Source organism: Mesoplodon mirus (genome assembly GCF_964341445.2).
Source record: "Mesoplodon mirus genome assembly, chromosome: 15".
NCBI lineage: Eukaryota > Metazoa > Chordata > Mammalia > Artiodactyla > Ziphiidae > Mesoplodon > Mesoplodon mirus.
Window position 1 is genome coordinate 83,099,271 of NC_138991.1, and position 27,919 is coordinate 83,127,189.

General features: G+C 45.1%; 1 protein-coding gene across 3 annotated transcripts in view; it reads left to right on the forward strand.

Annotated features, from left to right (window-relative positions):
* The window catches only part of RNF216 (ring finger protein 216), a 170,456-nt gene that overhangs the window by 126,743 nt on the left and 15,794 nt on the right, over nt 1-27,919 (forward strand). For all 3 annotated transcript variants that reach the window (XM_082645719.1, XM_082645718.1, XM_082645720.1), the window contains 2 exons: nt 10,865-10,962; nt 23,075-23,297. In XM_082645719.1, coding sequence (XP_082501845.1) covers nt 10,865-10,962; nt 23,075-23,297 — 321 coding nt within the window. The remainder of the gene's footprint in view (nt 1-10,864; nt 10,963-23,074; nt 23,298-27,919) is intronic.

Consider the following 27,919-nt stretch of genomic DNA (forward strand, 5'->3'; position numbering starts at 1 on the left):
AAGAAGCCCATTCCACAGTAATGTTGCCCAGAGCTGTTGCCTGGTCACACCCAGATTTGAATTTCTACATTCAGAAATCAAAAGGTTCTTCTGCCTCAGAGTGATTATTTACTTTGAGAAAAGAGAGAAATCCCCTGCAAGGAGAGCTTGGCTTCTTGTAGGGGTGTGATGTAATCCAATAATTACAAGACATCATTTAAAGAATTAATGTTCAAATTTTGTTTGTCCTTTAAGAAAAGTGGGCCCAGGCATTATATACCCAGAGAAAACCATAATTCAAAAAGGCACATGCACCCCAGTGTTCATTGCAGCACTATTTACAATAGCCAGGTCATGGAAGCAACCTAAATGCCCATCGACAGACGAATGGATGAAGAAGATGTGTTACGAGCTTCCCTGGTGGCGCAGTGGTTGAGAGTCCACCTGCCGATGCAGGGGATGCGGGTTCATGCCCCGGTCCAGGAGGATCCCACATGCCTCTGAGCGGCTGGGCCTGTGAGCCATGGCCACTGAGCCTGTGCGTCCGGAGCCTGTGCTCCGCAACGGGAGAGGCCACAGCAGTGAGAGGCCCGCGTACCGCCAAAAAAAAAAAAAAGAAGAAGATGTGGTACATACATACAATGGAATATTACTCAGCAATAAAAAGGAACGAAATTGGGTCATTTGTAGAGACGTGGATGGGTCTAGAGACTGTCATACAGAGTGAAGTAAGTCAGAAAGAGAAAAACAAATATCGTATATTAACGCATATACGTAGAACCTAGAAAAATGGTACAGATGAAGCAGTTTGCAGGGCAGAAACTGAGACACAGATGTAGAGAACAAACGTATGGACACCAAGGGGGAAAGTGGTGGGGGTGTGATGAATTGGGAGATTGGGATTGCCATATATACACTAATATGTATAAAAGGGATGACTGATAAGAACCTGCTGTGTTAAAAATAAATAAAATTCAAAAAAAATAGTGATTAAAAAAAAAGAATAGAAAAGTGGGCCCAGGCAGAGTGGACTGGTCTTGTTGGGGTGACGGGTGGGCAGGAGGAGCCTGTGATCTGACCTCAGGTAGTAACTGACCTTCCAGAGCCCCTGGGTGGGAGGAAAGAGCCAGGCTGACTGTGATTTTTTTTTATTTATAAATTTATTTATTTATTTTTGGCTGCATTGGGTTTTCGTTGCTGCTCACAGGCTTTCTCTAGTTGCAGCGAGCGGGGGCTACTCTTCGTTGTGGTACGTGGGCTTCTCACTGCGGTGGCTTCTCTTGTTGTGGAGCACGGGCTCCAGGTGCGCGGGCTTCAGTAGTTGTGGCACACAGGCTCAGTAGTTGTGGCTCATGGGCTCTAGAGTGCGGGCTCTAGAGTGCGGGCTCAGTAATTGTGGCGCATGGGCTTAGTTGCTCCGCCGCACGTGGGATCTTCCCGGACCAGGGCTCGAGCCCATGTCCCCTGCATTGGCAGGCGGATTCTTAACCACTGCGCCACCAGGGAAGTCTTGACCGTGATTTTTGAGTCTTAATCCCTCTAAAATAGAGGCTCACACAAGCAGTATAGTTGGTGAAGCTCCTTTCATTGGAAATGAAGAGAGATCAGTTTCCACATATTGGAGCTATAGGAGAAAATCAACAAACAATGTCTTATTTGAAATATATGCAGTGCTTTCTCAAGCACCATCTGCAGGCATTTGGCCATTAGCTTCTTGGTAATAACTGATCTATAAGTTTTATGCATTAGGTTGGGGAAGGTGATTAGGGAGCAAAGAAAAGAATCACAGTGGAAAAGGCGTAGCCCGTATCCTTAAGGCATAAACTCTGAAGAATTAGCTTGAAATTGTCTTACATATAGCTTGATTTTCTCATAAAATCATCATTATATTTTACATAACTATAAAGAAAAAGATATGATAGGAACTAATGTTCTTTTGGGAAGGGGATCAGTTTACTAAGAGGTTTCATATGTCTTTTTCCCACGTAAAATGCAAAAGTCCCAGGAGTAGGGGTGGGGTTGTATTTGTAACTCTGTATGGAGAGGAATGTGCTTTGTCTTGCCAGGCTTCATCTCTCTGTAATTTTTCATACCTTCAGCCCCTTGTTTGTCTCAGACCTAGTGTAAGGCCCTAGAAATCCAAAGATAGCTGAAACACAGTGTAGAACATTGTAAGCTCCTTTCAGTCAGGAATTTTGCTGGCTTACTCACCAGTCTACCCCCATGTGGCACATAACAGGCCCTCAAAGGATAACATTTTTTGAATACATGAATGGAACCCTCCATTCCAAGCCTGTCTGTAGTGATCAGCAGGGCATAGTCTGTGCCTGCAAGGAGTGCTTGGCTCCTTGGAGATGTGATGTAACCAGATAATTACAAGACACTATTAAAAGTGCTACTGTAATAGAGTTGGAGCCAAGGGCTCCAAGAGTCCAGAGAAAGAGTGCCAACTTTTGCCCATGTCATTTGGGTTTTCCAGAGCCCCCGGTACTTGAAATGAGAGCTGATGAGTAGGTGTTGCCAGCAGAGAAAGGACACCTAGGCAGAGCTTTGCGAGGTCGAGGGTGTTGAGCGTGTGGCACTGGCAGGAGGCCAGCAGTGCTGGCCTTGGGTGCTGGCTCGGGATGGACGTGAGACCTGGGACGGCTGTTTCTCTGAGCTTCTCTCCTTCTTCTCTCCTGGCTCACTCCACCATCCTCCATCCTGCTCCCGCTCCTCTACCAGATACCCTTCAGGTTTGAGCTGACACGCCACCTCTGCGCAAGGCTGTCCTTCACACCTCTTAGCCCCTCACCTTGCTTTAGTTCCCCCGGGTGCTCCTTGTCTTCCTACAGACTAGACATTTATCTGTTTGGCGATCCACCCACTCCAGCACTCCCAGAATGTAGACTCTAGGAGGGCAAGGACTTCATTTGTTCACTGATCATTTGCTGAGAACAGTGCCTGGTCCTCATGGCAGCGCTCAGGAGGTATTTGTTGAAGGGGGCAAGGGAGGGAAAGTGAAAGTGTTCTTACTCCTTTCAGTGCAGAAATTGTCTGCACTGAATCACAGTGTTGGTGATGGTAATCATCTCAAGCATTCTCACTAGCACGTCTTCACGTATCATAATCCTGGCCACCTTTGGGGAAGTGAGTGGCCAGTATTTACAAGTAAAGTTCCAGGGGCTGGTTGAGGGAAGGACCAGGTAACTGATATTTGGTTCTGGTGTGGAATACTCACGTTTGTACATCTAATGGGAATCTAAAAACACACTTCCGTCTGTGCCCCGCCAGACATGCAACTGGCTGAAAGCGGCAGGAACAGCTACTTCCTCACATGTGTCCAGTCCAGGATTACTTTGTGATTAGCAGGTTCCTATCATTACCATTAAGAAAAGGTGTCCTTGTGTTTAATCCTAGTCCATCCTGCCTCTTAATGGGTCATTCCCAGCTCTCCAGGAAACACGGGGAAGCAGGCATCCTGCACAGCTGCAGCTCAGTGTCCACACCTTTGCTACCCTGACGCTTGGTTCTACGTGACCTCACTGACCTTTCGTCTGTGGTCTCCTTACACAAGATGCCCATTGTAACCTCAGGGCTTCCAGTAAACAATGTGCCCTCAGGTTTCCAGTAAACAATGACCTGTTCTTGCTCACAGACACCGTGCTGGCAATCAGTGAGAATAGAGTGGGAAGTGTAAATGGATTTGAGCAGACTTGAGTCCATAGCTCTGTGACCTTAAACAAGTTAATTTGCCTCTCTGAGCCTTCCTTTCTCGTTTACTTAAAAAAGGGGGGGGGGTGATAATGGCCAGTACTTCCCTTGTAGAATTGCTATGAAGACTAAGTGAAATGTGTATGTAAACAGCCTGTACCAGAAGGTGTATAGGTCTGAAACCTTGAACCAGGGTCTCGGGTGAGATGTCTGAGTTCAAGACTCTTGTTAAAGATGTTCCGTACCATATAGATGACATTTCAATGAGAAACTCATCTAAAGAGCCAAAACTGAAAAAACAATCTCCTTTTTAAAATAATAATGAAGTCCCTTTCTGAAATCGTGTAGGAAAAGTGGTCCTCTTATTCCTAGCAAGAAAAGATAGGTATGTTGCCATTTGCTGGTCACAGGTCAGCCTCACCTCTGCCAGGCTCAGCGTTGGCACAGCTTGGTTCAGGAGGGAGGTTGTGGCCTTATTTGTGGAGGGCTGTGGAGGAAGTCTGGCCAAGAACTGAATCCAGACTCTAGGGCTTGTTCCCCTAAAAGTTATTTACCAGGCCCTAGTTCAGTGAGGGGGTCACTGCAAGGTCCTACAACCTAGCAAGCCATCAGCCGCCAGAGTGATCTTTTGAAAATGTGAATTTAGATCATTGCACTTCCCACCCATTTAGCCTAGCTTTCCAAACACCTCCCTCCAGCCTCAGTGGCTGCACCAGGATTGACCACTGTCTACTCTCAGCTCTCCCCCTTGGACTCCAGCCAATACCAACTCCCTCTGTGCTCCTTGAATGAGACAGGCCCTCACCTGTACCAAAGCCTTCACACATCCTCTCCCCTCTGCCTGGAACACCCTTCCCCCGTGTCTGGCTAACTCTGCTCATCCCTCAGGGCTCAGCTTCAACATCACATCCTCAAAAAGCCTTTCCTGATCGCTGGGCTGATTAAACTCTGCTCTTTTACAGCACCCAGTGCTTTTCCTCTGAATGTTCCTGTTGCAGTTGTAGCTATATATCCTGTTTGTCTAATATCTTTTTTCTTCAGCAGAACATAAGCTGCAAGAAGTTAGACACTGAGTCTAACTTGCTTAATGCTGTATCCCCAGCATCTCATACAGCCCTCAACCAATGATAAAAATTCAGCAAATATTGAGGGTGAATAAATAAGCTCGTTTAAAATTAAACTTCTGTTCTCACCTCTGCCTCCCACCCTCACTCAGATCTGCTTCTCCTCCTTCATCACTTGATCCAAGTCCATGTTTTCCCCAACCCAGTCCCACAGACTCTTCAGTTGCTGCTTAACTGTCTTCCTGCCTCTAGTCTCAGCCTCTTCAGTCCATCAAAGCATTTGGAAACACATGCCCAGGCAGGTTGCTGCCATATCTGGATCCCTTCCGTGACTTTCTGATATCTAGGGTAGTAGATGGCACAACTTTGCGATTGCTTTCTGTATTGGAAAAAAATGTGTACAGCAGAATTCCCCCCAAAGTATGTATTTATTTATTTATAAATTATGTGTCTGTACTACTGCTGTAACATACATTGCAAAATATACATAAATACAGAAAATTGTAAAGGGTAGGATGAAATAAATACTTTTAAATAATTTTATTTAAAAAACAAAACTTTTTTTTTTTTTTTTTTTTTTTTTTTTTTTGCGGTACGCGGGCCTCTCACCGTTGTCGTCTCTCCCATTGCGGAGCACAGGCTCCGGACGCACAGGCTCAGCGGCCATGGCTCATGGGCCCAGCCGCTCTGCGGCATGTGGGATCTTCCCGGACCGGGGCACGAACGCATGTCCCCTGCATCAGCAGGCAGATTCCCAACCACTGCGCCACCAGGGAAGCCCAAAACAAAACAATTTTATTGAATGATATGAAAACGTTTTGTGTTCATTAAAATATTAACACTTTGAATATGTTTCATTGTTGAAATGTTTGATTGAGAGTCTGGTTCTACTTTTTTTTTGGCCATGCCGTGCGGCGTGTGGGAACTTAGTTCCCGGACCAGGGATTAAACCCACGCCCTCAGCAGTGAACGCACAGAGTCCTGACCACTGGACCTCCAGAGAATTCCCTGCTTCTACATTTTACATATTTTAATGGCTGTTGTAGCTGGGAAAGGCACTTCGCTAAGAGTAGTCAGTCCAGATGGGAGGAGTGCTTTACTGGTTGCCTGGATGTTCTCATCACTCATGATACTGTTGTTTTTTTATTTTCATTTGTTTTGGCTGCATCGGGTCTTCGTTGCAGCACGAGAGACCTTCGTTGCGGCATGCAGGCTTCTCTCTAGTTGAGGCACACAAGCTCAGTAGTTGTGTCGCACAGGCTTAGTTGCCCCGCAGCATCTGGGATCTCAGTTTGCTGACCAGGGATCGAACCTGCATCCCCTGCATTGTAAGGCGGGATTCTTTACCACTGGATCACCAGGGAAGTCCCCACGATACTGGTTTTATTCAGTCCCATGAAGACACCAACTCCTCAAAGAATCCTTGTCTGACTTAGCCCCACCCCCTTTGCTGTCTCTTGTGTGCTCGTGTGTGCGCATGCACACGTACATGTGTACACTATTATACTTACCTCCACGGTGCTCTACTTGGTTTGCTCACATATCTGACTTCCTTGGCATCCTTGCCGTAGAGAAAATAGAAATCCTCAAATTCCCTTAGTGAAAGGAAGGAAAGCCCACTGATTCTGCCTGAGCTTTGACTTTGCTAAGCTTTATTGATTCCCAAGGGTTCCAGCATCCATCTCATTGTCTGTTTTCCTGTCTTAAAATAGAACTCTTTCTGGATTTGGCTAGCATCCGTATGTCATTTGGGTCTTGAGGTGGGGAGAACCAGTGACTTTGACAACTGGAAGACACATGTGGCCTGAATGCCCATAGCCCTGTGGCTTCTAGAGTATGCTAAGCATTTGTGAATGGTCAGGTGCCCGGGCCTCATCTTTTACTTAAGAGGTGTGAGGATTTACAGCCCCACCATTTTTTGAGTACCTGAGATGGCAAAGCAGAGAGCTGGAATCTCAGAGATTCGATATGAATTGGCCACAGCCCCATGCCCCATATCTTAGGCCAGCAGACTTCTCTCCCCTGGAGAGTGAGTCTAGAAGTTTCACTGGAGGAACCATTCAGAAATCAGTGAGCAGTTTCTCCTGTGTTCCGCTTCTGAGACAAGGTTGGAAGTCAAGCAGGAAAGAGGCGGGGTGCACAGGGAGCCAAGCAGCTTCAGAGCAGGCCTGGAGGGATGGCGAGCAAGAAGTGCAGAGTCTGGTGACTTGGACCCTTGGTCTCATCTCTCGGGTTCTTTGCCAGCAGCAGGAAGCCCTGCTATGCGTAGATGATGACCTGGACACTGTCTGCTAGTCTTTTAGGAAGCTGTTTCTTTGAAGAAATATCAGCTCCCTGACAGGGTCATCTGAAACCAAACTTGATCTTCTGCCTTACCCAATAAACATTATTTAAGCAGCAGAAAATGGATGAAGAGAAGCTATCGAGTACTTTCTTTAGAGTACAAAGTTAAGACCTTAATGAATAGTCAAAACACCTTGATGCATCTTGCGCACTAAAGGGCAACATAAAACTTAACCAGAAATCTCTCTGATGTCATGAGGAACATGGACTGGTAGCTGCTGAGTTAACCAGTGTGTGCATGCCTTCCTCATCAAGAAGGAAGGAGCTGCCTTCTCTGTTGTATTTGGGCTGATGATGAATTCATCTGTTTCCTCCTGATCTGAAAACGCACACAGGCGATGGGAAGCCTCTCCAATTATATTTGACAGCCAGGATATGCATGTCCTTCATGTTTTTTGGTTTTTTTTGGGGGGGGGCGCTGTGTTGGGTCTTCATTGCTGTGCGCAGGCTTTCTCTAGTTGCGGCGAGCGGGGGCTACTCTTCGTTGCAGTGCATGGTCTTCTCATTGCAGTGGCTTCTCTTGTTAGAAGCACACGGAGCACAGGCTCTAGAGCGCAGGCTCTAGAGCGCAGGCTTAGTATTTGTGGCTCACGGGCTTAGTTGCTCCGTGGCACGTGGGATCTTCCCGGACCAGGGCTCGAACCCGTGTCCCCTGCGTTGGCAGGTGGATTCTCAACCACTGCGCCATCAGGGAAGCCCCATGTCCTTCATGTTTTGAAGTTACTTGTCAACGTTGTACTCCACCTTCCAAAATGGTCCTTAGGACTTTCATCAACCTTACTTTGAAGAATTGATTATCTTCATGTTAGAAACGTTGAAGAACATTTCTTCTGCCTAATATTGTTTAAGCATTTGTTGCATTTAGGAACAAAGCCTAGCTGTACTTGAGAGGAGAGAATTACAGCTTAGTGAACTATACACTGTGTTTAGAAGAGAGGGTACGTTTTAAAGAAACAACACACAGAAAGGTCCAAATGTAAAATTCACCCAGCCTGCTATTTGCTTGCCTTCTTTTAATTGTGGGTTTCAATGTCTAACTAGCTAGTCTCTTCAAAAGACATTTCATTTTTATTCTCTGGGATCCCTCAGCCCTTCAATAAGAAGTACATGCCTGAAAAACCACACATGGACCTACAGGAGAGCCGCTGTGACACTGGAAGTAAGCAGTGGCTTCGTGGTGACCCCTCACAGCTGACTCAGCTTGGCCAGGTCATCTTGCTATCATGGACCTGTGCCTCACCTAGAAAATGGGTTCTTCCCTTATGAAGAAGGTCCCATGAATTAATAACTGGATCACCAGGAATGCTGGAAAGCACTCTCTAAATGCCATGCATTGTTTCCAAGATGTTATTCCTGGTGGGTGGCTAGGTTAGTATTGTTTTGAAGGTTAGGATATAGATACCAGCTCATCTATTCTCCAGCTGTTGTTTATCCTCCAGTTTCCCAGAATAGTCAGGCACAAGGTCTTTTAAAAATGGGTTTTAGGGCCTCCCTGGTGGCGCAGTGGTTGAGAGTCCGCCTGCCGATGCAGGGGATACGGGTTCGTGCCCCGGTCTGGGAGGATCCCATATGCCGCGGAGCGGCTGGGCCCGTGAGCCATGGCCGCTGAGCCTGTGCGTCCGGAGCCTGTGCTCCGCAACGGGAGAGGCCACAACAGTGAGAGGCCCACATACAGAAAAAAAAAAAAAAAAAAAAAATGGGTTTTAAAAAAAATTGGGGTTTTATGCTGCTTTACGTTTGGGTGTGTAGTAATGAAGTCAGTACTGATTTAGCTTCTGTTTACTGACAGAGATGTAAGTAGTGGACCAGAGAGCAGCATATCCCTTGGAAGCAATAGCATTTAATAGAGAATCTCTGATCAGCTCATCTCTAACCCCACCCCACCCCATGCCATTGATTGAAGCCTTTTTATGAGAGTTATTCAGGTTCTCAGTTCCTCAAGCAGTCCATTTTATTTCTCTTTCTCTTTTAAAATTTTATATTTTAATTAGGTAGTACAAGATACAAAAGATACAAAGAGCTTACAGTAAGAAGTCTCACCCCACTTTACAGCCACTCGGGACAATCAGTACTACCAATTTCTTGGGTATCCTTTCAGGTTGATTTTATATATCACTATATTCTCCCACCACCACCTTTTCTGATGTAGAAGTGGTAGCATCTTTACTATGTATACTACTCTGCACCTTGTTAGAGTCATCTTAGCAGTATATATTAGAGAAAGTTCAGTAGTAAGTGGAGAATACAGAGGTAGGAGATGTTTCTAGAATTGATGTGAAGATATAATCTAGCACATCTCCTGGCGAGCTCTACCCCAGGTACTTCCAGATGCTAAACATGTACCCCCAACTCCCTGCCTGACATCTCCACTGGGTGTCCCACTGGTCCCCCTGTGTCATTACTGCCAAGATCAAACTCGGGATCTTAACACCTGCCCTCCCTCCTCCCAAGCCAGGCCTTTTCCACTGTTCCCAAGCTCCATCCATGTCACTATTATCTTGGGTTGCACAAACCAGAAACCAAGGCATCAGGGTGATACCTCCCTCTCCTCATTCCCAGAGCCAGGCCGTCACCAAGCCAGCCAGTTTTACTTCCTAAATTTCTCTTAAATCAGTCAACTTTCCTTCATGTCCTCACCTACCTGACCGGGGCCTCCAAATTCTCTCTCTTGAATGACTTTAATAGCTTCCTAGTGTCTTACACTTCCACTCTTTTCTCCCTCTACTCTGTTCTCCACGCAGAATCATCTTTTAAAATCACAAACCTGCTCATGTTACTTCTATGCTTGACACCTTTTGATGCCTCCCTACCACTCTTAGGATAAAGGTCAAACTGGTAATCACATCCTACAAAGCCTCACAGGGACTGGCTCCAGTGGGCCTCACCAGGCCTATTTTCACTGCCTGCAGTCCAGCTACAGGAACCAAACTCGGCCAGTTTCATGTACCAGAGTCTTTCTCTTACTGTTCCTCTGTCTGGAATGCTATTCTGCTTTTGCTTTCTTTGACTCATCTTTCTGATCTCAGGCTCCACTCCCTCAAGCCTTCACTGTCGCCCCAGGCCAAACAAAGCTGACAACACCATTTCTTCCTTCATTGTACTTATTAGGGTTGTGATTTCTATTTATGGAAATTAAATTAGATTAGTGTTTCTTTAAATTCCTGTTATTGATGTGAGATGGTTTCTGGCACATGTGAAAATATTTTATAAACTGTGAAGAGTCCTAGAATAAAAAGTAGTAATTTTTTTGAATTTATGTTTATAAATGAAGTTAAGCCATGGAGGATGATATCCATGTTTATGAGTGAGGGATGACAGAGGGACTGTCTCCCTTAAGGACCCCCTAGTGATCCTAATCTAGACTGTTCTTCACTTCAGTTCAACACAAGTGGTCTATGCCAGACCCAACACTGGAACACTGGGCAGAACCAGACCTCAAGCAGTTCACAGTATTTTATTTTTAAAAAACCAAGGTCACATAAATTTATCTTCTGTAGTTTTTTCAGGTGACTCCTGGCATTTTAGAAAACCTTATAAACCTTGGGTGATGGGAGCGACATTTTCTTCTGATCCAAGGAGAGAAAACTTTCCCCATGCTTTCTTATAATGTTTCTTACATCTTCTATTGAGAGATGTCTTTAGAAATATCCCTGCTGAAAGGGAGAGAGATCCTCTGAAAGAATTCAAGCCAAGTGAAGCTTGTTTCGCATTCCCGATTGTTATACAGAAACGTATATGGTGTCTACTCACCAAGAGCTGTCTTTGTGTCTCTCCTTTATCCCCAGGAGACCTGTAGGAAGTGTCAGGGACTCTGGAAGGAGCACAACGGTCTCACTTGTGAAGAACTGGCTGAAAAAGATGACATCAAGTACCGAACATCTATGTGAGTAACATGATTCAGGGGGGCTTATTGACTGATTTGCAACTCCCCCATTAACCTGCCTTTTGGGCAGAGGGGGCAGTGAATATTGTGGGAAAAACAAGCTCTCAAGCTACCCCAGGCTAGAATGATCTCAAGGAAGGGACCTAACCCCTGAGCCCCTGTTTCCTCATCTCTGCAGCTTCTTAGAACTATTTCTCGGGTCAAACATAACATAGTAAATGCCTGGCACATATGAATTCAATAACTTTCGGTTCCTCTTCTCTTTACTATTTAAATAAAATTTGTTATTACATATTTTAATTAACTTATTTTTGACTGCATTGAGTCTTCATTGCTGCGCACAGGCTTTTCTCTAGTTGCAGCGAGCAGGGGCTACTCTTCGTTGCGGTACGCAGGCTTCTTATTGCAGTGGCTTCTGTTACCGAGCACGGGCTCTAGGTGTGTGGGCTTCAGTAGTTGTGGCTTGTGGGCTTCAGTAGTTGTGGTTCACGGGCTCTAGAGCACAGGCTCAGTAGTTGTGGCGCACGGGCTTAGTTGCTCCGCGGCAGGTAGTATCCTCCTGGGCCAGGGATTGAGCATGTGTCCCCTGCATTGGCAGGCGGATTCTCATCCACTGCGCCACCAGGGGAGTCCCTTATTACACATTTTAATTAAGTCACATCGCACTGCTGTTGCTGATCTGTTTTCTGTACGAGACTCGTGGCCTGAGGCATTAAGTAGAATTACAGCCTCCAGAATGCAAAATAATGCAGTCAGTAAGAAGAACATTACTGTATAGCACTCCTTATGTGTGTGGGCACTTTACAGATATTAAATACATTGATTTATATAATACAGAAGTCTATTTCTGTCTCATATAATAGTCCAGCCCTGCCTGGCAGGTGGGGCAGATCTGTCCCATGAGGTCATTCAAAGACCTAGGTTTCTTGATCTCATTGCTTCACTAAGGTGGTGTTCTTATCTGCATAATTGTGACTAGGTTGCAGCCACATTTGCACTCCAGCCCATAGAAAAGGAGAGAGACAGAGACAAGTTGCCAGGCAGGCAGCTTTTAAGTTTTAAGTGAAGCAGAAATTATATATATTATTTCTGCTCATACCCTATTGGCCTAAACTGAGTCATATGGCCACAACCTGGCTCCAAGGCAGATACCATATATAGTCTCTAGCTGGCCGATTTTCTGTCCAGCTTAAATTTGAAGGGTAAGGAGTGGGTTTTGTGACCAAGAAAATAAAGTAGGAAATGGCTTTTTGGGGCAGTTAACAGTCTTCAGGTCTCCACCACAGATAGGTACTATTATCCTCATTTTACAGATGACACAACTGACACACAGGGAGCCCAAGTAAACACGGTCACACAGGTAGTAATTGGCGTAGCAGGAATTTGAACCTAGGCAAATGGCTCCGTGACTTTGCTCTTTGCCACAGGTTTGGTAGGCAGAATAATGTTCCTCAAAGATGTCCCATATCCTAATCTCTGTAAACCTTTGGATATATTTCCTTACATGGCAGTAGGGACTTTGCAAATGTGATTCAGGTTATGGAACTTGAAATAGGGAAGATTATCCTGAATTATCCAGGTAAATCCAGTCTAATCACATGACTCCTTAAAAGCAGAGTGAGCTTTTCTCTGGTCAGACAAAGATGGAATGATGGACAAAGAGAGACACGAAGAATTTTACCTCCTGTTGCTATCTTTGAAGATAGAGGAAGAAGGCCATGAGCCAAGGAATGTGAGAGCTTCCAGAGGCAGAGAATAACCTTCTGTTTATAGCTGCCAAGAAAATGGGGACTTCAAGTCCTACAGCCTCAAAGAACTGAATCCTCTGACATTCCAGATGAGCAGCAAACAGATTGTCTCCTAGAACCTCCAGTAGGTAACACAGCCCACCGGCACCTTGATTTTAGTCCATGAGATCCATGCTGGACTTCTGACCTACAAAACTATAAAATAATAAATTTGTGTTACATTTAGCTAATAAGTTTGTGGTAATTTGTTATAGCAGCAATAGAAAATAAATTTTGGAACCAGAAGTGGAATGCTGCTGTAACAGATACCTTAAAATGTATAAATGGGTTTGGAATTGGGCAATGGGTAGAAACTGGAAGAATTTTGAGAAGCATGATAGAAAAATACATAGATTGCCTTGAACAGACCATTAGTAGAAATACAGACATTAGAAACCACCATTGAGGGCTCAGAAGTAAGTGAGGACCATTATGGGCAAAGCCTAAATTACCTTAGAGAACACTTAAATCACCATGAACAGACTGTTAGTAGAAATATGGACACGAAAGGCAGTGCTGGTGAGGACTCAGAAGGAAATGGAGAACATGTTATTGAAAACTGGAGGAAAGGGAATCCTTGTTATATAATGGCAGAAAGCTTAGCTGACTTGTGTCCAGCAGTTATGAAGAAAGTAGAACTTGTAAATGGTGAAACGACATTTAACTGAAGTTTCCAAGCACAGTATTTTTTTTTTTTTCTTTTTTTTGTCTGTGCTGGGTCTTAGTTTTGGCATGCAGGATCTTTATTTGCGGCATGCGGACTCTTAGTTGAGGCATGAATGCGGGATCTAGTTCCCCAACCAGGCATTGAACCCAGGCCCCCTGCATTGGGAGCACGGAGTCTTACCCACTGGACCACCAGGGAAGTCCCCCAAGCACAGTATTGAAGAGTAGAAAATGCAAGTGGAAAGATAGACTGAGAGGAGAGCTGTTAACAAAAAGGAACAGGTGGGACTTCTGGCGGTGCAGTGGTCAAGAATCCACCTGCCGCAGGGCTTCCCTGGTGGCGCAGTGGTTGAGAGTCCGCCTGCCGATGTAGGGGACATGGGGTCGTGCCCTGGTCCGGGAAGATCCCACATGCCGCGGAGCGGCTGGGCCCGTGAGCCATGGCCGCTGAGCCTGCGCGTCTGGAGCCTGTGCTCCGCAATGGGAGAGGCCACAACAGTGAGAGGCCCGCATATTGAAAAAAAAAAACAAAAAGAATCCACCTGCCGGTGCAGGGGGCATGGGTTCAAGCCCTGGTCCAGGAAGATCCCACATGCCATGGAGCAACTAAGCCCGTGCACCACAACTACTGAGCCTGCACTCTAGAGCCCACGAGCCACAACTGCTGAGCCCGCGTGCCACAGCTACTGAAGCTCGCACGCCTGGAACCCGTGCTCTGCAACAAGAGAAGCCACTGCAATGGGAAGCCCGTGCATTGCAACGAAGAGTATCCCCTGCTCGCCACAACTAGAGAAAGCCTGCACACAGCAATGAAGACCCAACGCAGCCAAAAATAATAAATAAATAAATAAACAAATAAATAAATAAACTTTTTTTTTTTTTTTAAAGGAACAGGCTTGATTGTTTCTGAAAATCCCATACTCTTCAGATGATAAAAGACCCTAAAATTAAGAGATTGACTGTCAGGAAAAGCATGCTCTAGAGAAAAAAACCAAGGCTGCATTGAGAATGTCAGAGTGTTCAGCTACACAAAGGCTCTTTGAAGAGCCTGAGAGAGTGACTCACAGATCCCCTCAGTGTAACCAGGGAGCCTCTAGGAAACTCAGGCATTATCCCTCAGCCATCTAAGCAGAAGCCAAAAGTAGAGGTGGGATTATCAAGGAAATATCTGTGAATGAGCTTCATGTCTTTTTTTTTTTTTAATAATAATAAATTTATTTATTTATTTATTTATTATTGGCTGCGTTGGGTCTTCGTTGCTGTGCACGGGCTTTCTCTAGTTGCAGCGAGCAGGGGCTACTCTTCGTTGCAGTGCACGGGCTTCTTACTGCATTGGCTTCTTGTTGTGGAGCACGGGCTCTAGACACGCGGGCCTCAGTTGTTGTGGCTTGTGGGCTCAAGAGTGCAGGCTCAGTAGTTGTGGCACATGGGCTTAGTTGCGCCACAGCATGTGGAATCTTCCCGGACCAGGGATCGAACCTGTGTCCCCTGCATTGGCAGGCGGATTCTTAACCACTATGCCACCAGGGAAGCCCCTGAGCTTCATGTCTTAATGGAATGAATCCCTGTGACATACATGGGAGACCCACAAGGTTCTTGAGAATTTTATATCAGTAGAAACACTGCCAGGTTGGACTGAAAGAGACAGTACAAAATGAAAGAAGTCTCTCAGACCCCCAAAATTCTATAAGCAGCAAACAGGCTGATTAAAAACTACTCAGCTGCAAACATATGCTACCTTTCTTGAAAAAGGAAGGATTATTCCTCTTCAAGCCATGAGCAGAGCTGTGAGCCACAGAGGATTGTTCTCAGAGCTGAAATATAAGGGAGTTTGCCCAGCTGGATTTCTAAATTTTTTAGGAATGGTGACTCCTTTTTTCCTTCCATTTTCTCCCCCTTTGAACCAGAATATCTGTAAATGCTGTCCTAGGCCTGTCCCATCATTGTATTTTAGGAGCAGATAATTTGTTTCTTCAGTTTCCCAGGCCCACAAATGGAGAGGAAGTGTGTCCCATAGTGGATCATACCCAGAGTCTCATCTATACCTAATTTAGATGATGAAATTTGAGTTGATGTTATACTGGATGAGATCTTTGGGGTCCTTGGGATGAGGTGACTGTAGTTTGCATGTGGGATGGTTATCATTCTTTGGAAGCCAGACGGCAGACTATGTTAGAGAAGAGAAAATGGCCTCCAAAGATAATGCATGCCCTAATCCCCAGAACCTGTGGTTTATGTTTTGTTTTGTTTTTAATCTCACATGGCAAAGGGCTTTGCAGATGTGATTAAGGTTACAGTAAACAAAACTAATGCAGCCACATACATAGTAATCACAAATACCACGCCCACTAGAAAAATCTGGTATTGCTTCCTCACATCCAGACTTACCCCTGTCAGCCAGCCTTTATATTTTAGAGTGACCACCACCCTGACCAGTGGCATGGCCTTGAGTGATGAACATGTCAAAAAATGTTCTTTTTTCAAAGTCATCCTCTTGTCTGGCAGTATTCTAGCAGTTGTGCTATTGCCTAAAACACTTTAAACTTCTCATCTGGAATTGTCTTTCAGCCAGTTTACGAGCCAGCTCCCCCCACATCTGTTCTTGTTATTGTGGACATGTCATATCTAGTTTGAGTTGGGAGGAACGGATGATTTCTGTTGTTGCTGTTTGAGCCTTTGTTTTGCCTCGAAGAAGGATGTCTCATTCATGAAGTCAGTACAGATTTACTGAGTGCTCACCCTGGATAGCTGTAGTTAGGAACCTTAGGCAAATTTTTTAATCTTTCTGTGCCTAAATTTCCTTATCTGTAAAGTATAGAGCATAATCATATCTACTTATAGGGTTGTTATGAAGATTAAAATCCCCAGAATGGTTCTTGCCATGTGGTAAGTCTGTAATAAGTATTAGCTCTTTGTTGTTGTTGTTTTCTTTTTTAAGCAGGAAGCCCTGATTTATAAATGTGACAACGCACATAAACAGACAACTTCTTGCATTCAGGGCCTGCTCAGGCCTGGTCATATGTACTCTACTTGCAGTTGGTGATGGAGTATTGCCCACCTCTATAAACTGGTTCTTGATCAGGCATTTAGACTACTCCAAGACTCGGTCACAGACCCAGAGATGTTTCTCAGAAGGAGAAGACTCGGTCACTTTTTTTTTTTTTTTTTTTTTTTTTTTGGGCCACACTACAGATTTCAGGATCTTAGTTCCCCAACCAGGGATCGAACCCGGACCCCCACAGTGAAAGTGCCATGTCCTAACCTTTGGACCACCAGGGAATTCCCAGAGTTGGTTACTTTTTGAAGCACAGCCCCCTTTCTGACTTTCCTGTCAGTTCCTGCTACCAGCTCTGTTCAGCATGTTGGTCTGCCATAGATACTTGGAACACCACTGGGTCCAATAGCAGTTGGAAGGCTTCTCTTGGTTTAGACCCTACTTAACCCTGGGCTTTTGTATCAGCAGTAAATGGATCAGAACCATGTATCCAGATGTGATATATGTTAATTACAAAATCCAGAAAGACCTCCCAAATGTCTGACTTCTTTCTTTGTGGTAGGGGATACAAGATAACAGCAATGTGTGTGTAGCTTTGGAAGGAATAGCCTGATATATACACACATGACCTCCAGACCACCAGAGATTCATAGAGATTAGAGATCTCTGTATTTGCAAGAGATCTATCTCCCACCTTCTGGCATACATACACCATATTAATGTATCGTAAAGTACCTGCTACTTCCTGTTCACTGGGTTCTATTTGCATGTCATTAGAATAGTGGTCCAGTGGATTGTCTGTTGGTTGACAGATGATCAAGGTCCTTGCCAACTGCTTCTGGTGTTCTCGGCTTATTGGTCAGAAAATAAAAGCATTTTCCAGATCATTGGCTGCATATCAGTTGCCAGAGGTTATGTTTATTTGCTCTGGTAAGAAATGACATCTGGAACAGCAACTGCAATTAGAGTCAGCACCTGATTAGGCTTATAGTAATGCAGTGTTCTCCAAGACCTACTCCTCTGTACAGTCCAGACAGAGAAGTAAAAGGAGATTCATTGAGAATCAGCACCCCTGCATCTTTGAAGTCTTTGGTGCTGGTGCCACTCTCAGAGATACTCACAAGGGGCTTCCCTGGTGGCACAGTGGTTGAGAGTCTGCCTGCCGATGCAGGGGACGCGGGTTCGTGCCCCAGTCCGGGAAGATCCCACATGCCGCGGAGCAGCTGGGCCTGTGAGCCATGGCCGCTGAGCCTGCGCATCCGGAGCCTGTGCTCCGCAGCGGGAAAGACCACAACAGTGAGAGGCCTGCATACCACAAAAAAAAAAAAAAAAAAAAGATGCTCACAGGAATCTGGTATCACTTTTTGTGGGTTTTTTTTGTTTTGTTTTTTTGTTTTTTTGCGGTATGCAGGCCTCTCACTGCTGTGGCCTCTCCCGTTGCAGAGCACAGGCTCTGGACGCGCAGGCTCAGTGGCCATGGCTCACGGGCCCAGCCGCTCTACGGCATGTGGGATCTTCCCGGACCGGGGCACAAACCCGTGTCCCCTGCATCAGCAGGCGGACTCTCAACCACTGCGCCACCAGGGAAGCCCTGGTATCACTTTTTGTAGGCAGAGGGTGCTCAAGGGGCTTCCACTTCTTTTCGCCACCATATAGCTCTGAAGCCATGGACCAGAGAGCCAAGGGATCCCCAGTTTCCAGCTGTCAGTAGTAAGAAACAACAAGGTACACACAGGGAATCATAAGCAGTTTATTGCTAAATCATAAGATACAGCATAATAAGTGGTATAAGATGGGGCAGGTATTCCAGCAAAACTTGTACAAGAATGTTCGTTAGAAGCACTGTTTACAATAGCCAAACGGAGGAAACAACCCAGATGTCCACCAACTGATGAATGGTAAACAGAGTGTAGTATACCCATAGAGTAGAATATTATTCAGCCGTGGAAAGGGAATGAAGATATCTAGCTACACTGTGGATGAGCCTTCAGAAGAGGCTAAGTGAGAGAAACCAGCTTCCAAAGGCCGCATCTTGTATGATTCCATTTATATAAAGTATTCATAGGCATATGGATATTCGCCTATGTACAGAATAGACAAAACCATTAGAGACAGAAAGCAGATGAGCGACTGCAGAGGAAATGGGATTGAGGAGAGTGAGTGCTTAATAGGTACAGAGAGTTTCCTTTGGGGATGATGAAGATGTTCTGGAACTAGGTGATGGTGATGGATGCACAACATTGGGAATATACTAAATGTCCCTGAATTGTACACTTTAAAATAGATAAAATGGTAAATTTTATGTGCACATTATCACCAAAAAAATGCATACACATGCTCACAGAGGAAGGCCATTTAAGATTTTGAATAGTGTATGCTACAGGAAATAAGGACAGCTCCCAAAAGGAGTTTCCAGCATAATTAAATAGTGGTGAGAACAAATAATCATGGAATCGTAGGATCTTGATTGGTTATGCAGAGGAGGGCAGTGAGCCTTCCTGTTTGAACACAAGGTCAGTCCACACAGCTGCAGCCCAGGCTTCTCTTCCTTTCCTGCGAACGATCACATCCTGTAGGGCTGTTTGCTTCCTGCCTAGTTTAGAATCTACTTGCCAAATCACCCTCCTCCCAAAAAAATCAACTATGATTTCTCCCCAGTCCCATTTTGCACTTTCACATTACTGGATAGGTGGTCACCACATCCCATAATAGCAGTCCTTTTATGGTACAGGGCCATTCTGGCCCTATCTAGCTCTGTTCTTTTGCAGAAACAAAGGACTTGAATAGATATCCTTGCAGTGTTGAGTAGCTATTTGAACATTATAACCATGCTGAGTTGTATGTGTTTTTCATATTTCTCCATCCATTTGGAAGTTCCTTTTCTCCCCCACCACACCCAGTATTATCTCACATTGGCGACTGACAGCTTGGTGGAACAGAGCAAGCAAATGCACCCCCTTCCTGGAAAGGACTATATAACCTTGGTTCTCTTTAGCCACTCCTCTCCCACACTACAGCCTAAGCAGCTGCCCAGGGAAGACGTGAGCCAGCCCCAGGCAGAGTGCAATGGCTTAAAGCCACACCTCAGTCTCCAGGGTGCGTGTACACAGAAAGTTTGTGCCATAGAAAATTGCAATTGTGTTTTGGTCACAGCTTTTCAGATTGGAAACTTTTTCATCAGAACCTTGTGAGTCTTGTTTGTTTGTTTTTTTAATAGTAATTTTGGGGACGTCCCTGGTGGTCCCGGGTAAAGAATCAGCCTTCCAGTGCAGGGGACGCAAGTTCAATCCCTGGTCAGGGAACTAAGGTCCCACATGCTGCAGGGCAACTAAGCCCGCACGCCACAACTATTGAACTCACACGCCTCAGTGAGAGAGCCCGCGAGCCATAAACTGCAGAGCCCACACGCTCTGGAGCCCACACACCCTGGAACCTACACGCCACAACTAGAGAGGAGCCTGAGCACTGCAATGAAGAGACCACACGCCATAATGAAAGATCCCACATGCCTCAACAAAGATCCCATATGCCTCAGCTAAGACCCGGTACAGCTGAAAAAAGCGTAGCAGGGAGGGGGATAAATAAATAAAATAATAAAAAATAAAATAAAAGACAAGAACTTTATTTTAAAATAATAATAATTTTGAATATTTCTTTATTTATTTATTTTGGCTGCACCAGGTCTCAGTTGTGGCACATGGGATCTTCGTTGTGGCACGTTTAGTTGTGGCATACAGGATCTTCAGTTGTGGCATGTGGGCTTCTTAGTTGCAACACAAGGACTCTTAGTTGTGGCATGGAGACTCTTAGTTGCGACATGCGAACTCTTAGTTGCAGCATGCGAACTCGTAGTTGTGGCATGCATGGGGGAATCTAGTTCCCCGACCAGGGATTGAACCTGGGCCCCCTGCATTGGGAGCATGGAGTCTTACCCACTGGACCACCAGGGAAGTCCCAGAACCTTGTGAGTCTTAACATGGAACATTGAGAACTGTCTTCACAGTTGCTGAGTTAACTGAAATCATGGACATGTGTACAGTGTTGACAATAATAAATTTACTTTTTTAAAACTTTGTCTCCTTGACCTTGTTGCCTGTTCAGCAAAACTTAGAACTCATTTGTTCTTCCGTAACTTGAACTGGGTTTAAATTCTTTTCAAGCCAAAGTTCTGCCTGCCTTCATTTTGGGCCATTCAAAACTTAGACCTAAATGAAATGAATAGCAGCCAATTTCCTAATGTATTTTTCTATTTTTAAACACATGATCTGGCTTCTGAGGAGCATTCTACAACAGTCTTCTAAATATCAATAATTAAAACCACTTGCCTGGACTTCCCTGGTGTCGCAGTGGTTAAGAATTCGCCTGCCAATGCAGGGGATATGGGTTCGAGCCCTGGTTCGGGAAGATCCCACATGCCATGGAGCAGCTAAGCCTGCGCACCACAACTACTAAGCCTGCGCTCTAGAGCCCGTGAGCCACAACTACTGAGCCCACATGCCACAACTACTGAAGCCCACGTACCTAGAGCCCGTGCTCCACAACAAGAGAAGCCACTGCAATGAGAAGCCCGCGCACTGCAACTGGAGAAAGCCCGTGCGCAGCAACAAAGACCCGACGCAGCCAAAAATAAATAAATAAATGTATTTTTTATGTATATAATTTTTTTTAATATTTTTTATTTTGGCTGTGTTGAGTTTTCGTTACTGTGGGCGGGCTTTCTCTAGTTGCGGCGAGCAGGGGTTGCTCTTCATTGCGGTGCATGGGCTTCTCATTGCAATGGCTTCTCTAGTTGCAGAGCACGGGCTCTAGGCACATGGGCTTCCGTAGTTGTGGCTCACAGGCTCAGTAGTTGTGGCTCGCGGGCTCTAGAGCACAGGCTCAGTAGTTGTGGCGCACGGACTTAGTTGCTCTGCGGCATGTGGGATCTTCCCAGACCAGGGCTCGAACCCTTGTCCCCTGTGTTGGCAGGCGGATTCTTAACCACTGTGCCACCAGGGAAGTCCTAAATGTATATTTAAAAAAGAAAAAAAAACACTTGCCTGACCACAGGCTCATCTGGCTACTCTTACTTATTAGCAGAAAAACTGGGAGCAGTGGAAGGAAGAAGGCTGCATTCTTTCAGCTCTAGGAGGGAGAGTGCAGATCAGAACTCATCCCCACACTATTACATTCTTTACATTGAAGCAATTACCTGGTTACACACTGTGTTTGTACTCGGAAAGGAGAGAAGTTCTCGAGCAATGGGATGAGTCCTTCAAGGCTATCCATTCTTGGGGTCATTCATGCTCTTCTTGGTCTCAGCAGGAATACCTTTTGACTCCTTCCCATCAAGATGATACTTCTTCATGCCAGCTGGGTACAGGCATCATAGCCTCTGCCTTATACTTTAAGGAACTCAACACAGCAGAGGAAGACACACATAAGCAATTATAGGCAAAGGTGGCAAGTGTTATTTCAGAGTTATGAACAGCACCATTAGAAGTAACTAATTCAGCAGTGCCAGCTCTTGAAAACAAGCCAAGACCTGTCATTTTGACTCTAGATATCAGTAAAAAGTGCTTCTGGAAACAAGTTGCCTCCCTACAAGCTTCCCATTGGCCAGGATTGAGTCATATGTGTGCCCATCCCCTAGCTGCAAGGGAGTCTGGGAAGGTAGTATTCCAACATGCCAGTTTGTCATAGGAGTGAGCTCTGCCAACAGAAAGAAGTCATAAGGTGGCTATTGGATCACCCCCAGCTGTGTCTACCCCAGCCCTATGTCAAGTATGTATTTAAAAATCTAAGGTGTGTATGTAACTAAGGTTTACTGGCTCTCCGTTATCCAGCTTTGTGTATGTAAAAAACATTGTTTAGGAAGACACTGAGTTTTTTCTCTCCATTTTAAGCCTATAGGGACTCCTATAACAAATAGAATAATCATTTTCTAAATACTAGGTGCCAGGCACTTGCCCCACAGGGTGCTCTGTATCTTATCTGTAATCCTCAGAACACTATGAGATGCTAAAATTAATTAATTAATTAATTAATTAATTTTAAAAAACACTATGAGAAAGTTGGGTTCTCCCAATTTAAAAATGAGGAAACTGGGTCTTGAGGCAGTTAAATAATTTACCCAAGGTCATACAACTGAAAAACTGAAGCCAGTTCTGAGACTCCAAAACATAGGCTCCTTTTTTTGTTTGTTTGTTTGTTTGTTTGACTGAGTTGGGTCTTTGTTGCTGCGCAAGTGCTCTCTCTAGTTGCGGCAACTGGGGGCCACCCTGCATTGCAGTGCATAGGCCTCTCACCGCAGTGGCCTTTCTCATTACGGAGCATGGGCTGCAGGCGCACGAGCTTCAGTAGTTGCAGCATGCAGGCTCAGTAGTTGTGGCTCGCGGGCTGTAGAGTACAGGCTCAGTTGTTGTTGCGCACGGGCCTAGCTACTCCGCAGCATGTGGGATCTTCCTGGACCAGGGCTCAAACTCATGTCCCCTACATTGGCAGGCGGATTCCCAACCACTGCACCACCAGGGAAGCCCAAAACATAGGCTCTTTTCACCCTTCGAATGTCACCAAAAGAGCCAAGCAATCATTATCTGTGGAAAGAAAGAAAGACTTTAAGGGCCATATTTTTCTTTCTTTTTCATCTTCCGTGTTATCTCCAATCCTGTTTTCTTTTTTTTAGTGAAGAAAAGATGACTGCAGCCCGCATTAGGAAATGCCATAAGTGTGGAACTGGCCTCATCAAATCAGAAGGCTGCAACCGCATGTCTTGCCGCTGCGGTGCCCAAATGTGCTACCTCTGTCGAGTATCTATCAATGGATATGACCACTTCTGCCAGCATCCTCGCTCCCCAGGAGCCCCTTGCCAGGAGTGTTCAAGATGCTCCCTCTGGACCGACCCCACTGTAAGTGAATGCATGGCTACATGTTGCTTTGTAGGGAAAAAGTATCTATAATGTAATATGACAAAAAGATTTTATACATAAATAACACATTTTGAATCCTGAAAAGATAGGGAACTGCACAGATAACTACACACAAAAATTGAGAAAGTAGCTAAAAAGCTACTCCTCAGAAAGCAGCATTCTGCAACAGTTTATGAGCAAATTCTTTTAATCCTTTAGGGAATAAAATTTTTCTATGCCATTTGAAATACTTCTGAGGATAGAAAAGTGTAAGGAATGTTTTACATATATTTGTATAAAGCCATCATAATGCTGATACCAAAACCTCTCAGAGGTAACCCTGAAAAAGAAATCTGCAAATTTATCTCACTTATGAATATAGGTTTAAAATTCTCTAAATAAAATATCAGCAAATAGAAACCATGACCAAGTGAGATTGTTCCAGATGTGCAAGGATGGTTCAGTATTAAGAACCCTATTAATATGATTTACCATATGATATCTTTAGATGGTAAAGACAAATACACTGACGAGGATGATTATAATTTTTGTGACTTTCTGTTGGAATAAAAAAAATCCCACAAGGACTCAGAGGCAAAAAATATATAAATCAATTTTTTTTTTTTTTTTTTTTGCGGTACGCGGGCCTCTCACTGCTGTGGCCTCTCCCGTTGTGGAGCACAGGCTCCGGACGCGCAGGCTCAGCGGCCATGGCTCACAGGCCCAGCCGCTCCGCGGCATGTGGGATCTTCCCAGACCGGGGCACGAACCTGTGTCCCCTGCATCGGCAGGTGGACTCTCAACCACTGTGCCACCAGGGAAGCCCCTGTAAATCAATTTTCACTGCAAAGTAAAGGAGCTGTTACCGTGGAGGATTCCTGGACTGAATGTCAGTATTATGACACAGTGTGAGTGTGTTTCGTGTTTGGGAATTGCAGTCATTGTTGCTTTTGTCGTGGTCATCCATTTACAGTGCTTGGTGTCAGTTTATCTCTTGTAGAAATAAAATAGTGTGTGTGAAAAATAAATAAGTACAAAACAAAATACAAACAAAAAAAGACAAATAGAGTCACCCCTCTGTATCTGCAGGTTCTACATCTGTGGATTCAACCAACCATGTATTGAAAATATTCAGGGAAAAAAATTTCCAGAAAGTTCCAAAAAGCAAAACTTGAATTTGCCACACACCAGCAACTATTTATATAGCATTTACATTGTATTAGGTATTATAAGTAATCTAGAGATTATTTAAAGTATACGGGAGGATGTGCATAGGTTATATGCAAATCCTACACCATTTTATATAAGGGACTTGAGCAACACTGGTTTTGGTGTCCATGGGGGTCCTGGAACCAATCCCCTGTGGATATCTAGGGATGACTGTATCCATTCTTGATTTAAGCTTTAACAGTAGTATTAGAAGGATACTTAATATGTTTTATAAGCCCCATATTTCAAAACAGTCATTAGCATGTATTTAATAGTGAAATACATAGAAGCATTCCCCAAAAGTCATATATAAGACTATCATCGGGCCTCCCTGGTGGCGCAGTGGTTGAGAGTCCGCCTGCCGATGCAGGGGATACGCGTTCGTGCCCCGGTCTGGGAGGATCCCATATGCCGCGGAGCGGCTGGGCCCGTGAGCCATGGCCGCTGAGCCTGCGCGTCCGGAGCCTGTGCTCCGCAACGGGAGAGGCCACAACAGTGAGAGGCCCGCGTACGGGAAAAAAAAAAAAAAAAAAAAAAAAAAAAAGACTATCATCATTATTTGTGCTATCCAATGCAGTTAGCTGAGAGAATAAGATGAAAAATATAGATATTGGAGAAGATAATCACTAATGCTTATTGGACACCCACTGTGTGCCCAATAAAAAGTTCTAAGCACTTTTATATGTAAAGAAGAAAAGCAGGACTTCCCTGGTGGTGCAGTGGTTAAGAATCCTCCTGCCAGTGCAGGAGACACAGATTCTATCCCTGGTCTGGGAAGATCCCACATGCCACGGAGCAGCTAAGCCCATGTGCCACAACTACTGAGCCTGCACTCTAGAGCCCATGAGCTGCAGCTGCTGAGCCCACGCGCTGCAACTGCTGAAGCCCACGCGCCTAGATCCCATGCTCCGCAACAAGAAAAGTCACCGCAATGAGAAGCCCGCACACTGCAACGAAGAGTAGCCCCCACTCACCACAGCTAGAGAAAGCGCGTGCGCAGCAACGAAGACCCAGCACAGCCCCCCCAAAAAAAAGAAAAAAAAAGGCAAACCTACTGTTTTAAACCTGAGAAAAGACAAAATAATCAACTGAAAAGGCATCAGAAGCAGTGAAAGATGGCTAGATACAAAATAAATATACAGAATGCCATTCACAGTAGCTATATAAATCATGAAATACCCAGGAAATGAACTTTAACAAGAAGTATGAAGAAAACTATAAAACCGTATTGAAGGACATGAAGAGACTTGAACATGTGGAGAAATATGCTTTGTTCTTTTTTTATGTATATAATAACGATAAATTTCATTTGTTTACTTATTTATTTATTTATTGGCTGTGTTGGGTCTTCGTTGCTGCGTGCAAGCTATCTCTAGATGGAGCAAGCAGGGGCTACTCTTTGTTGCGGTACACTGACTTCTCATTGCGGTGGCTTCTCTTGTTGTGGAGCACGGGCTCTTGGCATGCGGGCTCAGTAGTTGTGAGTTGAAGGCTCTAGAGCACAGGCTCAGTAGTTGTGGCGCACGGGCTTAGTTGCTCCGCGGCATGTGGGATCTTCTGGACCAGGGCCCAAACCCGTGTCCCCTGCATTGGCAGACAGATTCTTAACCACTGCGCCACCAGGGAAGTCCCAATAATTTTAAGTTTGATAGTATTACTATTAGTTGTAAGTTGCTCTGTAAGGATGGCAATGTAGTATGTGAGAAGACTTGTTCTACCAAAAAACGATTGCACATAACAGTGGATAGATACCCTGCCAACTTGGAGCTAGCAAGGAAGCTGCACCATAGCCCGTGGAGGCCTGGGGATAGCCATTGACGAGTCAGCTTTCACTGGGGCAAGTGAGGATGACCTGGATAGTGGAGAAGCACCTTGTCCCTCAAAGGGGAGACTTGGTATTACAGAGAGATTACTTATGTCCAAAGTAATCTACAAGTTTACTGCAACTCCCTTTTAAATTCAATCAGATTTCTTTTTTTTTTCTTGAAAAATTACCTGTAATTTTGAAAGTGAGACTAATTTTTACTGTGAAGCTGCACAAATCAAAATCATGTAGACTTGGGCTTCCCTGGTGGCACAGTGGTTGAGAGTCCGCCTGCCGATGCAGCGGACACAGGTTCGTGCCCCGGTCCGGGAAGATCCCACATGCCGCGGAGCGGCTATGCCCGTGAGCCATGGCTGCTGAGCCTGCGCATCCGGAGCCTGTGCTCCGCAACTGGAGAAGCCACAACAGTGAGAGGCCCACGTACCACCAAAAAAAAAAAAAAAAAAAAAAATCACGTAGGCTAATGCAGGAATAGACAGATAAATCAAGGGGACAAGGTAGAGACCAGGAACAGTCCCATAAGAATTTAATGTGTGACCAAAATTTCATTCAAATCACTGGAGAAATGATAGATTCATCCATTCTTTGTAACTATTCAGTGTTGCCAGGACTAGTTTTCTTGGAGTTTCCAGTCTATTAAGTTTAAAACAGAGATCCTTCATGTGGTTGGTACTGTGTAGGAACAGTAAGAATGATGCAGTGGAGAATGACAGGAGCCGGAGGGGGGAGTCATCTCAGCAGGCCTCTCTGAGAGGCAGCATTTACAGCGAAACCTGCATGCAGAGGAGGAGCAAGGCAGGCCAAAGAAATAAAACAGATTCGGCCTATTCGTGGAACAGAAAGAAGGCTGGTGTGGCTTGCAGGTGGTGAACGAGGGGAGGAAGGTGAGAGAGGTGGGCACAGAAGCAGGCCGTGGGTCTCACTGAGTGTGCTGGGAGCTGTTGCAGGCCCTGAGTACACGAGTGACTTGGCCTAAGCCCCCATAGTTTGTTGCCAGATGGGACTGTGCTCAGTTACCATGGCTTCAGATTTTCCAGAGAGGTTGGAAATCTGTACTTTAATGTGAAATCTCCCAATTTTTAAAGATTGACCATTAATCCAAATCTAAAACACTGTTCTAGCTAGAACTTTTTAAGTCAAAGATAAAAGTCTTGTTAGCCACCAATCTTTATCCTTCATATAGAACACCTCCAATATGCCTGATAAGAAAAGGTGTCAGGGTAACAGGCTGGCCCCTGTTGAAAGCCACAGCAGACCAGGCTCGTGGCCTAATCCTAATCCTCAGAACTCCCCACAGTTTTGTAAAGCACTGAGTCCTCTGTGAAAACCCGGTATCTGCATGTCAGGAACAGTCTCCTCCTGGGTGGAGAACTGGGCTGAGGGACCCAGGAATTGCTCTTATTCCACAGCTCCGTGACCCAGTAAGACCCTTAGCAAGCCTGCCCTCCTACCACTGAGGAAATAATTGAAAGAAAGGGGCGACTTTGGAATAAACCGTCATCCTTCTGTTGCTGGTTGAGTGGAGGGAGGTGTGGCCCACAGTGGGAAGTGCTTTCCAGGGTAACCCACGCTGTATTTTGTGACAAAA